The sequence below is a fragment of the Schistocerca serialis genome, chromosome 5 (genome assembly GCF_023864345.2).
Source record: "Schistocerca serialis cubense isolate TAMUIC-IGC-003099 chromosome 5, iqSchSeri2.2, whole genome shotgun sequence".
In the NCBI taxonomy this organism is placed as follows: domain Eukaryota; kingdom Metazoa; phylum Arthropoda; class Insecta; order Orthoptera; family Acrididae; genus Schistocerca; species Schistocerca serialis.
In genome coordinates, this window is record NC_064642.1 from 144,510,448 (window position 1) to 144,525,070 (window position 14,623).

The following is a 14,623-nucleotide window of genomic DNA, read 5'->3' on the forward strand; positions in this document are numbered from 1 at the left end:
CCATTCGACGGCCAACACCGCGGTTCCTGGTGTGTCCGCTGTGCCGTGCGTGTGATCATTGCTTGTACAGCCCTCTCGCAGTGTCCGGAGCAAGTATGGTGGGTCTGACACACCGGTGTCAATGTGTTCTTTTTTCCATTTCCAGGAGTGTATTTATAAGAACGGTATTCTCAACGTTCTCTGCCAATCGCTGGAATGGATGAAGTATGAACTTGGAGTCCAGAAGGCAGGTATCGTTCGTTCCAAAGTGTACCAGAAATCGTCGTTGCTTGTACCCTGTTCTTTCAGTAAGTGCCGGAGCAGCCTCTCCGACACGACAAGTGAGGTCATCAGCGACATGTGGTGAAGCGAGAACTAAACAGGATCAGTTACCTCTGTTAAAAAAAAGTGCGACTGATAGCCTTAGCATACGATGAACCTCCAGCTGGGAAGGTGGGGTGTTCGTGACCTGACAAACTCACTTGCCAGAGTGGGGGGCTTCGGGTGTTGCAGATCCGAATCTGGGAGTGCTGGCGGCGTCGGTGCAGGCGTCGGGCCCCGAGCTGCGCGGCGGCGCCGCCCTGGCTCTATTCGCCTTCATGGTGGGCGCGCTCGCCGCCGTGCTGCTGCTCATGGCCGGGCTCTTCTTCCTCTTCGTCTACCGACACGGACAGTGAGTACCGTCGCATATACTCCTAACACCCTCTTTGCATTGCATGCTCTGGCGAAGTAAGCTATCCCACAGCTGTTGTAGCTGGTCCTCGATATATTGGATATTGGCACTGGGACGGAACTGACGTCCGAACTGGTCCCACCTACATCTACATACACCGCAATCCACCATACGGTGCGTGGCGGAGGGTACCTCCTACCACAACTAGCATCTTCTCTCCCCGTTCCACTCCCAAACAGAACGAGGGAAAAATGACTGCCTATATGCCTCTGTACGAGCCCTAATCTCTCTTATCTTATCTGTGTGGTCTTTCCACGAAATGTAAGTTGGCGGCAGTAAAATTGTACTGCAGTCAGCCTCAAATGCTGGTTCTCGAAATTTCCTCAGTAGCGATTCACGAAAAGAACGCCTCCTTTCCTCTAGAGACTCCCGCCCGAGTTCCTGAAGCATTTCCGTAACACTCGTGTGATGATCAAACCTAATAGTAACAAATCTAGCAGCCCGCCTCTGAATTGCTTCTATTTCCTCCCTCAATCCGACCTGATAGGGATCCCAAACGCTCGAGCAGTACTCAAGAATAGGTCGTATTAGTGTTTTATAAGCGGTCTCCTGTACAGATAAACCACATCTTCCCAAAATTCTAACGATGAACCGAAGACGACTATCCGCCTTCCCCACAACTGCCATTACATGCTTGCCCCACTTCATATCGCTCTGCAATGTTACGCCCAAATATTTAATCGACTAATGAAGTATTCAAACATTACGGGACTCTTTTTCCTATTCATCTGCATTAATTTACACTTATCTATATTTAGAGTTAGCTGCCATTCTTTACACCAATCACAAATCCTGTCCAAGTCATCTTGTATCCTCCTACAGTCACTCAACGACGACACCTTCCCGTACACCACAGCATCATCAGCAAACAGCCGCACATTGCTATCTACCGTATCCAAAAGATCATTTATGTAGATAGAAAACAACAGCGGACCTACCACACTTCCCTGGGGCACTCCAGATGACACCCTCACCTCCGATGAACACTCGCCATTGAGGACAATGTACTGGGTTCTATTACTTCAGAAGTCTTCGAGCCACTCACATACTTGGGAACCAATCCCATATGCTCGTACCTTAGTTAGGAGTCTGCAGTGGGGCACCGAGTCAAACGCTTGCCTACGTTCTGTCGGGGACAGAACTGGCGATCTCGCTGTCCGCTGGAGTACCTTAACAACCAACAGACAATTCATAGAGGTACGTGCCTTGTGTGGCCTAGTACTGTCCAGTGGAAAAATCGAATCATTGCACTGCCGCACGATAGGTAACATGTGAGGACTCAGGATATCCGTGACGTACGGTGTGCCGTCGCCATTCCCTCAGTCACCACCAACCATGATCTAAAGTCAAGTGTCCCCATATCGTGACACTAGGAGTGTCCCTCCAAAAATGTAGGGACTACGATGAGCTTAGTGCACAATACGGCGATCCTCCCTGGTAGGGGGCAGACGCGGTCGACCAGAACCTTGACGACTACAACGCCTGCCCTGACGTTCCCATGCAGTCAAAATCGGGCCAGTGTTATACCCGACTGCATCACGAATCTGGATATTGCAACGTTAGACTAGCGGGCCAAATGGAGACCCACAATGAGCTCACTTTCAAACTCTGTCAGGTGCTGACAACACTCACACGAGTACCTGTCCTCCTCTGTGATCACGCCACATCTGACGCTCTTCAAGGCCCTGACGTACCGTACCAACATCGGTAACAACACTAAGCACGAACAACACTAATGCACTCCAGTGACCATTCCATCTGTTATAGAGAACTGCAACTCTTATCATTTACAAGAAAGGCAGAAAATGATTGAGCTATTACAAAAGATATGTAGATAATATTGTATTGTTGCAGCTAGGATCTAATGACGACACTGATCTGTTAGCTCTTATGATGAACGAACTTTAGCCTAACATTCACTTCACCGTAGAACATCAGCAAAATATGCCCATTGATTTTCTTTATTTATGCACTGCTAAAGTCAAAAGAAATCAATCGTTTTGAATTTATCGCAAACCTACAACAACTGATGTCATTATTTCTCAGAACTCTTGCCACCCAGAAAAGTAAAACAAAGCATTTTTCCAAGAAATGATAAGCAGCTGACTTAAATTAGGCCTTAATAATTCAGAAACTATAAAGAACTGAATATATTCCGTCAAATTGCCTGCCAGAACGACTATCATTTTTCCGTGGCAGTTCTGATAAGATACGTAATTATATAAATCTAAACTTGACGTTCTTCAAAATCGAGGCAACACTGTTAGTGACGATGCAGTACGCAAGGTAAAATTCATCTCATTTCACTTTTACGGGAAAGTTTCTTATGAACTCAGTGCATTGTTTCGCAGTGTTAATGTTAGAATTGTCTTCGAAACCGGTAACACACTAGTTCAGGTTGTACCAAACATTAATATTGAAAACAACAAATTTACAACTGAAACAAATACTAACAAAGAGATAGAGGGGCTGGCCAGTACTTACCTCAGCTCAGTACAGCCGATAGATACACACAAAACAGAACCGAAAATTTACGTTCCTATCTTTTGGAACAAATGTTCCTTCATCAGGGAGGAGAGAGGGGAAAGAAAGGGAAGAAGGGAAAGTGGATTCAGTTACTCACAACCCAGGTTATGAAGCAACAGGGAAAGGAAAACAGGGAGGGTAGCAAGAGTGGGGGCATGGTTGTCAGAGGGAAGCCAAAGATCAAGATGTACAGATGTGTACATTTTTGAGGAAATTGAAATCTATAATCATGTGTACCGCAATAAGAACGATATTCTTAATGAACGAAAAAGCCTAAAACATTGTTTTCTGAATACCTTTCAGACTATTTGCACAGCAGGCCCATTTCTTGTACACACAGACCATGCTCAGTTCCTTATGGCCACATGTTGTATCAACATCATGTCTGCATGCAGAGACATCCTCTGCCGTTTCCATTTGTTTACTGTCGTTGCTTTCCAAATGGAGGTTTCGTTCATCATAGCGTCTCTGAGCGTCATCTGTTGTGCTTTCTCTTTTCGTAATAATATTTTTACACGTCTTTTTATTATGCAACCTTGATCCTTGCCAGCATTTTAAATTCCAGTTCGTTTCGTATTTAACTTTTAAAGCATTATGTCAGTTTTTATCTCATTACTTGCTTCTGCGTGCTTGCCTACCTGTCCCCTTCTTGTCCTGCTAGTAACTTTCGTCCCCCCTATTTACTTGCGATCTCCTTGCACGCCTTAGCAGTCTTCCTCTGTCCTCTGAGGACGCCTGACATATGTCGATTTCCTAGATAACTATCGTGTTTTTATGGTGTTTGCTACTAGCAATTTTGACATTATTTAGTTTACATAACATATATTCATTTTAATAGTAGACTAGTTCACAACACGTTAGTTTTTAATTTATTTCTTTTATGAAGTATACGGGCGAGCTCTTTTGAAAATTTATGTATTTGATTTGTTGTTGATGATTATTGCTACATTCTTCGCCATTTGACTGATTCTGTTGTACTCTTTTGTTTGATACTACGTAGATACCACTAATAATTGCCTCAGATACCGAAACTCGTCGTGGTGTAAAATAAAAAAAAAATTGTGCAAACGCTACTGACATTTTCTTCAAAATTGTTATCCCAGTTGCGGAACCATCACCAAGACGTTCCACATGCTGGTCACGGAAGGTAATCACTGACATACTAGCCGACTGAGTGCATGTATACGAAGTGAGATTGACATCTGGCCATGTCTTCTGGGTGCTTAAAAAAGTAGTTATAATTCTTATAATTATTTATTTATACAGGGTGTAATGGGTAAAAGCGCAGACGTTTTTATGAGTGACTGAGAAAAGTGTACTGAACAAAATTACATCAGTATTCACTTCATTTGCGGACGATTAAAAATGGTTCAAATGGCTCTGAGCACTATGGGATTTAACATCTGTGGTCATCAGTCCCCTAGAACTTAGAACTACTTAAACCTAACTAACCTAAGGACATCACACACATCCATGCCCGAGGCAGGATTCGAACCTGCGACCGTAGCAGTCGCGCGGTTCCGGACTGAGCGCCTAGAACCGCTAGACCACCGCGGCCGGCACGGACGATTAAATGTAGACTTCCAAGTACATATGGCAAGAGCAAACCATTAATGTTTATTTTCCCTTGGGCAGCATGTCATATTCTGAAGTGTGGACGTATGGACGCAAAACAGATAGCCTATACTGAGAGGTGTAGTCAACATAGTGGTGCAGTTAGAGCCGTGCAGAAAATATCAGGTAGCTAAAGTATGTGCCGCGCTTGTGGTAAGACTGTTCAATGCAAAGGAAAGAGAACCACACCGATGTGTGTACATATTAAGGTTGTTGTTGTTGTTGTTGTTGTTGTGGTCTTCAGTCCTGAGACTGGTTTGATGCAGCTCTCCATGCTACTCTATCCTGTGCAAGCTTCTTCATCTCCCAGTACCTACTGCAACCTACATCCTTCTGAATCTGTTTAGTGTGTTCATCTCTTGGTCTCCCTCTACGATGTTTACCCTCCACGTTGCCCTCCAATACTAAACTGGTGATCCCTTGATGCCTTAGAACATGTCCTACCAACCGATCCCTTCTTCTAGTCAAGTTGTGTCACGAACTCCTCTTCTCCCCAATCCTATTCAATACCTCCTCATTAGTTATGTGATCTACCCACCTAATCTTCAACATTCTTCTGTAGCACCACATTTCGAAAGCGTCTATTCTCTTCTTGCCCAAACTGTTTATTGTCCATGTTTCACTTCCAAACATGACTACACTCCATAAAAATACTTTTAGAAACGAATTCCAGACACTTAAATCTATACTCGATGTTAACAAATTTCTCTTCTTCAGAAACGCTTTCCTTGCCATTGCCAGTCTACATTTTATATCCTCTCTACGTCGACCATCATCAGTTATTTTGCTCCCCAAATAGCAAAACTCCTTTACTACTTTAAGTGTCTCATTTCTTAATCTAATTCCATCAGCATCACCCGACTTAATTCGGCTACATTCCATTATCCTAGTTTTGCCTTTGTAGAGGTTCATCTTATACCCTCCTTTCAAGACACTGTCCATTCCGTTCAGCTGCTCTTCCAAGTCCTTTGCTGTCTCAGACAGAATTACAATGTCATCGGCGAACCACAAAGTTTTTATTTCTTCTCCATGGATTTTAATACCTACTCCGAATTTTTCTTTTGTTTCCTTTACTGCTTGCTCAATATACAGATTGAATAACATCCGGGATAGGCTACAACCCTGTCTCAGTCCCTTCCATACCACTGCTTCCCTTTCATGTCCCTCGACTCTTATAACTGCCGCCGGCCGAAGTGGCCGTGCGGTTAAAGGCGCTGCAGTCTGGAACCGCAAGACCGCTACGGTCGCAGGTTCGAATCCTGCCTCGGGCATGGATGTTTGTGATGTCCTTAGGTTAGTTAGGTTTAACTAGTTCTAAGTTCTAGGGGACTAATGACCTCAGCAGTTGAGTCCCATAGTGCTCAGAGCCATTTTTTTTCTTATAACTGCCACCTGGTTTCTGTACAAATTGTAAATAGGCTTTCGCTCCCTGTATTTTACCCCTGCCACCTTCAGAATTTGAAAGAGAGTATTCCAATCAACATTGTGAAAAGCTTTCTCTAAGTCTACAAATGCTAGACTCGTAGGTTTGCCTTTCCTTAATCTAGCTTCCAAGATAAATCGTAGGATCAGTATTGCCTCATGTGTTCCAATATTTCTACGGAATCCAAACTGATCTTCCCCGAGGTCAGCTTCTACCAGTTTTTCCATTCGTATGTAAAGAATTCGCGTTAGTATTTTGCAGCTGTGACTTATTAAACTGATAGTTCGGTAATTTTCATATCTGTCAGCACCTCCTTTCTTTGGGATTGGAATTATTATATTCTTCTTGAAGTCTGAGGGTATTTCGCCTGTCTCATACATCTTGCTCACCAGATAGTAGAGTTTTGTCAGGACTGGCTCTCCCAAGCCCGTCAGTAGTTCTAATGGAATGTTGTCTACTCCCGGGGCCTTGTTTCTACTCAGGTATCGAGTATAAAATGTTTGAACTTATAATCGTTATACCCTGTATGTTCTTGGTGAAATATTTATAGAAGCATCCTGCAGTGGTTGGTTCTGCGAATTGATGTATAATTTGAATTGTCCAACATTCTAAAGTTGTCCTTTGTGATGGAATTTATGGAACACATTGTGTGAATGAAGAAGACGCGTTATTTCACATTATATTGAGCAGTGACACATCTATCATAGCCAAAGACACGCACACAAGTGCTGTCACCAGTAAACCTAGTGTGTAAGTACATATATGTTTTATAATATACAGATATTCCGAATATTTAATGCCAAACTTATTATTGTGAACATGGTGTGTTGTCTGAACGTGGTAGACCGGAGGGCAATGGTTCACATACATGCCTCTCATAATTTCCATAATGATACCTCATTTGAGTGACTACGTCTCTTACTGCTTTCTTCGTGGTTACGCTTTCTTACCCCAAACAAAAGTTCATGTTCATACCTCATCAGCTAGGGATGAGGACTTTATGAGCGCCTATCCCTCAGTACGTTTGCGACGAGCTGTTTATGGAGGACTCGCGCTGTTGCAGGTCTCTGCAAGGAGACGGCCGGCCATTCGTGTTCGCTCGCTTCGAGAACACGGACCAGGAGGACAGCCACGTCTCTGTGGTGGCACCGCCGCCCCCAGAGAAGGCCTTCGACAACCCCATGTACGGCAAGGGCGCCGCCGGCGGGGACACTGCCGTGTCACAGGTATTTTTGTGGTCAACATATCGATTTACAAGATTGTGCAATAACACGGTGAGGATTATACAGCTACGTCCCATACAGCAAACATTAGATTTTAAACAGGAAAACGAAAAAAAGACTTTGAAATGGACCTTTTGTAAGTCGTGGAAAAAATTATACAACGAAGCAACGGGATTGTGTTACCACTTTGTCATAGCTTCTAAGAAAGCATTTGACTTGGATACACCAAAATCTGTACTAACAGCATTTGAGAAAGACTGAACTGATGAGGCCTACGATAACATACTGAATTATATCCACATTTGAGCTACATTTTCTATTTTAATCCATCAGGATAGTAAAAAATTCAAAACTGAAGATGATTCAGCAAAGGAGACCTCATATCACGAGAACTATTCTCAGCATTATTACAAGAAATAAAACGAAAAAGGAATGCATATGGTGTACCATATACCATCTTACGGTTCCTGATGGTATTGAGTGATTTGCTTGTAGCGCAGATAATTTCTAGAATAAATTTCTAACAATTCAAGTTTGACAGTAGACCTGAAACAGAAAAAAGATAAATATAATTATAGTGACGGTTTTAGTGGGGTTGGGTTCGGACTGGGGGTTGTGCAGATGTGGACTTACTTTGGTAAACAATATTAATTAAACCTAAAATACCTTCCCCAGCAATTAACAAAACAGCAAGTTGACAAACTGAATTTTAGTATGTGGCCCAGTCATTGTTCCTGAAGCATGCGCGACAGATTAATACAATAAACGAACAAGAATTTCTTTAGCACAGTGATGAAACAGTTTCAAATTAACACCGCCCCAATAATACTAAATTGTGTGGCAACAACAAGAACTCAGACAGTTCTCAATATTCGCCCTTTTGGCAAAAAAAAAAAAAAAAAAAAAAAAAAAAAAAAACGAAATGAAAACAACTTCCATACAGAACCACTTTAAAAAAACAGTAGATCAGAAAATCAGCCCTCAGATTTAATTTGGATTACATACGTTAAGACTTGAAAACCCGCCAGGTTAGCCGAGAGCGCTACTGCGCTGCTTCCTGGACTCGGGTAGGCGCGCTGGCCCCGGATCGAATCCGCCCGGCGGATTACCGATGTCGGCTGGTGTGTCGACCATCCTGGATGTGGTTTTTAGGCGGTTTTCCACGTCCCACTAGGTGAATACCAGGCTGGTCCACACGTTGCGCCTCAGTTACACGACTCGCTGGCATCTGAACACGTTCGCACTACCCCATGGATTACACTAGACGCAGACAGCTGGGTTACACTAATTCTGTCCTGGGAGGTACGGGGTGACGGCAGGAAGGGCATGCGCCCACCCCTTCAAAACTAACCTTGCCAATCCGTTCCTAACCCTGCCGACCCTGTGCAACCGCGGGACAAGGCACCAGCAAAAGAAAGAAAGACATACGTTATGACTTGAGCTGGATCTACCAACCACGACCTTCACCGCTGCCACTATTAGCAACACTACTACGAAACAACTGAATATTATCTAGGCAAAGTTGACAATTACAATTCTCTGTACAACAGCACATAGAATTCTGGTTACACTCACAGCATAATAACAACAGACGGGTAAACAAAACTCTCGTTCCGAGGAAACAACCGTACACTCAGTGCGCAAGCAAGCACAGTAAGCTCAACACACCACACTGAGCACACGGCCCTGTCACGTGGAACGTGACTGGGAAATCGTTACACCCGGTGTACTCTGCTTGTACCCTTCACTGTACACTAAATACCGTGTGAATGAACTCAACCGACCAATATTCGACTGTGGGTCACCAAAGCACACTGTCAATGTTCCTCTTGTAATACGGAAAGCCCCTGTCTGCTTATCTTCTGACATCGCCGTCCTCTCACCCGGGAAGGACACCAACCGCCCCCTTGGCCTGTTGAGTCCATACTCTGCGGCCGTCAATCATTAGTGGAGTCCCAGTCTCGGCTCCTCGGCACACCAGATGTGCAGCAGGCTGCGTATTCGTTGGCTGTCTACCGAATGATTGTGTGTACTTCCTCTCTAACCGCCGCTACTCGGCCACCGCGATGCCTTCGGCTTGCTGCGCTGCTTCAGACGAGTCGGGTCAATGCCTCAACTCAGTCAGACTCAGCTCCATCCCTCGACTCGTCAGCCCATCGAAGCACGGCTACCAGTAGAGGCTTTCCTTGATGTCTCCGTATCGCCCTCTCTGCTGCCCACATCTCCAGGCACAGCCCGGTTCATGAACCCCGGTCGCCGCCACCCAGAACAGGCACGCCCGGCGTTGACTGTTGGCCACTCCCTGTGGCCACGGCTCTGACTTCCGGATGATGTTTTCTCGTTGTGTCCAGAGTACTTCCGTCTCCCGCCGCTCGACGTCAACCCGGAATGGCAGTAGCTGCAGCTCAAAAGGCTGTTGACCCCACCCTTCGGCCAAAGACGTGCGCCAGATCAGCACTACTGTGATCGGCTGGACGAGCAAGAAGTACAGCATGCCTCGAATCTAACTAATATATCGAAAATAAAACAGCACAAGTTTGCAATGAATTCGTAGCACCAGTGGTTGATTTTGTGTACGCAGAACAGCTAAGAAAACGATTATGGGCAGCTAAAGAAATAAACACGAGAGTAAAACTGGTTAGTATTGTTTTTTGTAAACTAAATACGATTTTCAAATGTAAGCCTCCGGTATGCCTCAGAAGGGACGTTTACAATGAGTGTGGTTTGCAGACTATTTGGTCGGGGAGAAGAAGGGACCATGACCACAGGGCATCAAAGGTAAAAGACCTAACAGAAGATGGGCAGATACCTTGGAAAACATTTAGGAGGTACATGGATAATTAGAGCTCATCCTTATGCGTGGAAGAGTCTAGAGGAACTTATATCCGGTAGGGGATGTAAAAATGATTTTTTTTTAAATTGAATACTATGGCTAGGGCCCCCCGTCGGGCAGACTGTTCGCCGGGTGCCGGTCTTTCAATCTGACGCCACGTCGGCGACCTGCAATTGATGAGGATGATAGGATGATAAGGAGGACAACACAACACCCAGTCCCTCGGCGGAGAAAACTCCCGGACCCAGTCGGGAATTGAACCCGGGCCCAGAGGATTGGCAATCAGTCACGCTGACCATTCAGCTAGCGGGCGCGGACTAAAATAAATTATGAGCAAACGACTATACCAGTCGACCACAATGCTATTTCATCTAAGAGCGAGGTTGCTTAAGTCTGCTCATGTGTTTACCAGTGCACTTGAAGTCCATCAGCCGGCCGCCGTGGCCGAGCGGTTCTAGGCGCTTCAATCCGGAGCCACGCGGCTGCTACGGTCGCAGGTTCGAATCCTGCCTCGGGCATGGATGTGTGTGATGTCCTTAGGTTAGTTAGGTGTAAGTAGTTCTAAGTCTAGGGGACTGATGACCTCAGATGTTAAGTTCCATAGTGCTTACAGCCATTTGAACCATTTTGAAGTCCATCAGACTGGCGTCTACTGTACTTTTGAAGTCCATCAGATTGACGTCTACTATACTAACAGACAACTTTTCTCGTGAAGCTGATCGGATTTCCATAGTGTATTCGTCAGTCCAAAAAATGGGTACGTTTTTTTTACTATAACGTCACCGCGTGTCTCCGATAACGTCCATGGAACACCAAGTGCATTGGCACCGTGGTTCAGTAGTACAAGCAAAGGAGATCATAGATACAAACACAAGTAATTGTAGATGAAAACAATATGAACTATCGAAACGGAGTACACAAACAGCAGAAATAAAAGATGAGAAAAATCCATATCAAATAAAGACAGATTTCAAACTGACAGTACAGCACTAAATTTTGGTGCATGGATAGTTCTTTCATTCTCTTTCAGCAGATGGTTGATTGTGTAAGGTTCGTGCAGCCTGCGGCAGACAAGGTGGGTTGCTCTTTGAGGCCCCCAACAGCTACCGGGTGACTCTCCAGTGATGTTTGTCCGCTGCTCCAGGTTTTCCTTGGACCATGTCACTCCAACCCTCCATACGTTCAGTGTCATCCACGTCCCATAGGGTATATCGTGGCCAGCATGAAGTTCCCATTGATATCTTCAGACCAACATCCAGTAGCTATATTTCGCCACAGCTCGATGCAACGACATCTGCGATGTAAAGGACTAGCCTCCGCAATCTTCAGGATTTCTTTTTCAGAACTTAGGCGGATGCCTAGAGTAAGTTTCTCTGCTTTTTCATGTCGATCTCTCGCATTGTTCCTCTGCGGGTATTATTCTTATGAAGTATATGCAATTTTGGCTGCAGTTGCTGCAGACGGCCTGTTATTATCATAGTGCATGAATTCGTAGCGCTTTTGTTTTGCATGTTGTTATTCCGGTTGCTATGGATTTATTTATCTATTGTCATTTTCTTAGTCGTAGTACATTGTTACTATTTGAGTTCACATGCTGTCACTTGTAGATTGTGAGTGGAGTTGTGGATGCTGTGAAATCGAGTTCCAAGTGGAGAAATAACATTTCCGACATATTCTTCTGTTTGAGTTCAGTGGAGGGGTAACAGGAGTGGAAGCAGCGAGAAACATTTGCACCGTATACGAGGATAAAGTCTTCGGACAGAGCACGGCAAGAAAATGGTTTTCTCGTTTTGAGGAGGATCGTTTTGACATTAGTGACCCTACAAGTTAAGGAAGACTTTCTGGGCTTGATGAAGATCGTTTAAACGCATTAATCCACAATAATCCACGTCAGTGTACTCGAGAACTGGCAAATGTGATGAACTGTGACCATTGCACCATCGTGCGACATTTGCTTGCAATGGTGAAGATTCAAAATTCGGGTGTATGGGTATCGCAAGCTCTGAGCCAAAATAACAAAATCAACGGGTACATCTCTGCTTGATCGTCATCAATTGGTTCGTGAAAAACAACGACCATTCCTATCGTGTATAGTCACTGGTGACGAGAAATAGTGGCTTTATGCTAACATAAGGTAAAGAAAGGAATAGTTGAGCGCAAACAAAGCAGCAACTCCCTGTACAAAGACCTACGTGCATCCACAAAAGAAAATGTTATGCTTCTGGTGGAACGACGATAGTGCGGTGTAATACGAATTGCTTCTCCGAGGTGTAACCATCATAGCTGATATTTGTTGTCAACAACTGAGACGTCTTTCAGACGCACTCCAAGAACAACTCCACGATAACGGACACCCGCATTCTGCCAGTCTTGCAAGAAAGCACTATACAGGAGTTGGGTTGGGAAGTCATCCCTCACCTATCTTATTCACTGATCTTGCGCCCTCAACTTTTCCCCTTTTCCGCTCTCTATAAAACAAACTTCAAGAAGGCTCGACGAGTTCTTCGCCTCAATATCACTTGATTTCACAGTCACAGAATCGAAAAGTTACCACAGCATTGGCAGACTGTTGAAATCTTCTTTCCTTTAGTGTTCAACCCTGAGGTTGGTTTGCAGCAGAGCGCCATTCCTCTCTTCTGTCTGCCTTCCTCTTCATTTACACGTATGTGTTACGTCCAACGTCTTTCATGATCTGTTGCATCTATGATATCCTTGGTCGCCCCCGCCGATTCCTTCCCTAAATAGCTCCTCCTGCTGTTGTTCCAGTGATGTTGTTGTGTCGTAGGATGTGCACTACAAGTTTGTCTCTTCTTGTCTGGATGTTCCTTCACAGAGATCTGGTTTTCTGTAATCTTCTAAGCACCTCTTCATTTGTTACTTTGTCTCTCCAGCTGATCTTCATCATCCTTCTATAGCACCACATCTCCAGGGCCTCTAGTCGTCTTCTCTCCTCTTACAATTGTCCAAGTTTCACATCCGTATAGGGCCACACTCCAAACGAAACCTTTCATAATACGTTTCTTTATTTTCAGGCTGATGTTGTTGCTGGTGAGTAAGTTCCTTCTCTGATTAAATGCAATTTGGTCTTCTGTATTCTGGTCGCAATTTCTTTGCGCCTTCTACCATCTCTTGTGATTTTTCTTCCCAGGTAAAAAAATTCCTTTATCACTTCCAGCTCCTCTTTCCAATTCTCATTCTCAGAGGTTCATATTCTGCTTCTGTACTGCATACCATCACTTTAGTGTTTTTCTTGTTTATTCTCATTTCATACTGATTGCATAGAATTTTTTTCGATTGTTCTGAGAACTTCCTCTAGATCTTCTTTTGTCTCCGTGACTATGACAATATCATCTGCATAACGTAGCATGTCTGTCTTCTGTCCATTAATTTTGATCCCCACCTCAGTAGTTTCTCGAACTTGGTCTATAGCTTCCTGGATGTAAGCATTGAATGTGAGAGGAGAGAGAGCACACCCTTGCTTTACCCCTTTTCCAATATTTGCTTCTTGTTAATGGTGACAGTTCCTAATCACTGCCACCTCATTCTTATAGAAACTGAGTATCACACGAGTGTCTTTGTACTTTATTCACTTTTCCTCAGCACTCTGAACATCTCTTGCCAGATAACGTTATCAAATGCCTTTTCCATGTCTACAAAGGCAATATAAGTTGGTTTAATTTTCTGTAATTGCTTTCCGATAGCGAATCTCAGTGCCAGAATCTCCTCTCTTGTTCCCAACCCCTTCTGAAACCAAACTGATCTTCACTCAGCATATCCTCCACCTTCTCTTCAATTCTCTTCAAAACTATTTTTATGAGAATTTTTGATGCATGTGATATTTGGCTTAGAGTTCGGTACTGTTCGCATTTTGTTGCTGCTGCCTTCTTTGGTATAGGAACAATGATCCATTTCTGGAAATCTGTCGATATCTCTCCTGTGTTATAGATGGACCTAATAAGTTTAAGCAGCATCATTTTGTTGTTGTCAGCAGCATTCTTTATTAGTTCTGCAGGGATGTCATCAATATCCGTTGCTTTGTTTTCCTCCTAACTCTTTTAGAGCTCTGTCGAATTCTTCTTACAGAATGTCATCTTCCTTGACATCTTCGTCTACTTGCTCTTCTCTTCCTATTACTTCCTCCAAAAGAGGTGTTCGGCATGCAACTCCTCTACGTATTCTTTGCATCTCTTCACCATGTCTTCACCAAACAGCATTTTCCCCTCTTTATTTTCTATTGTGCCTGAGATTGTTGATTTACGTTTGTTAAAAAATTGATTTCCTCTTCTGTAGTC

At 44.1% G+C, this 14,623-nt stretch overlaps 1 protein-coding gene across 1 annotated transcript in view; it reads left to right on the top strand.

The window, feature by feature from the left end:
* LOC126481809 (protein amnionless) overlaps window positions 1-14,623 on the top strand; it is a 131,339-nt gene that overhangs the window by 102,691 nt on the left and 14,025 nt on the right. The window contains exons 6-7 of the mRNA XM_050105764.1: window positions 493-652; window positions 7,339-7,501. Coding sequence (XP_049961721.1) covers window positions 493-652; window positions 7,339-7,501 — 323 coding nt within the window. The remainder of the gene's footprint in view (window positions 1-492; window positions 653-7,338; window positions 7,502-14,623) is intronic.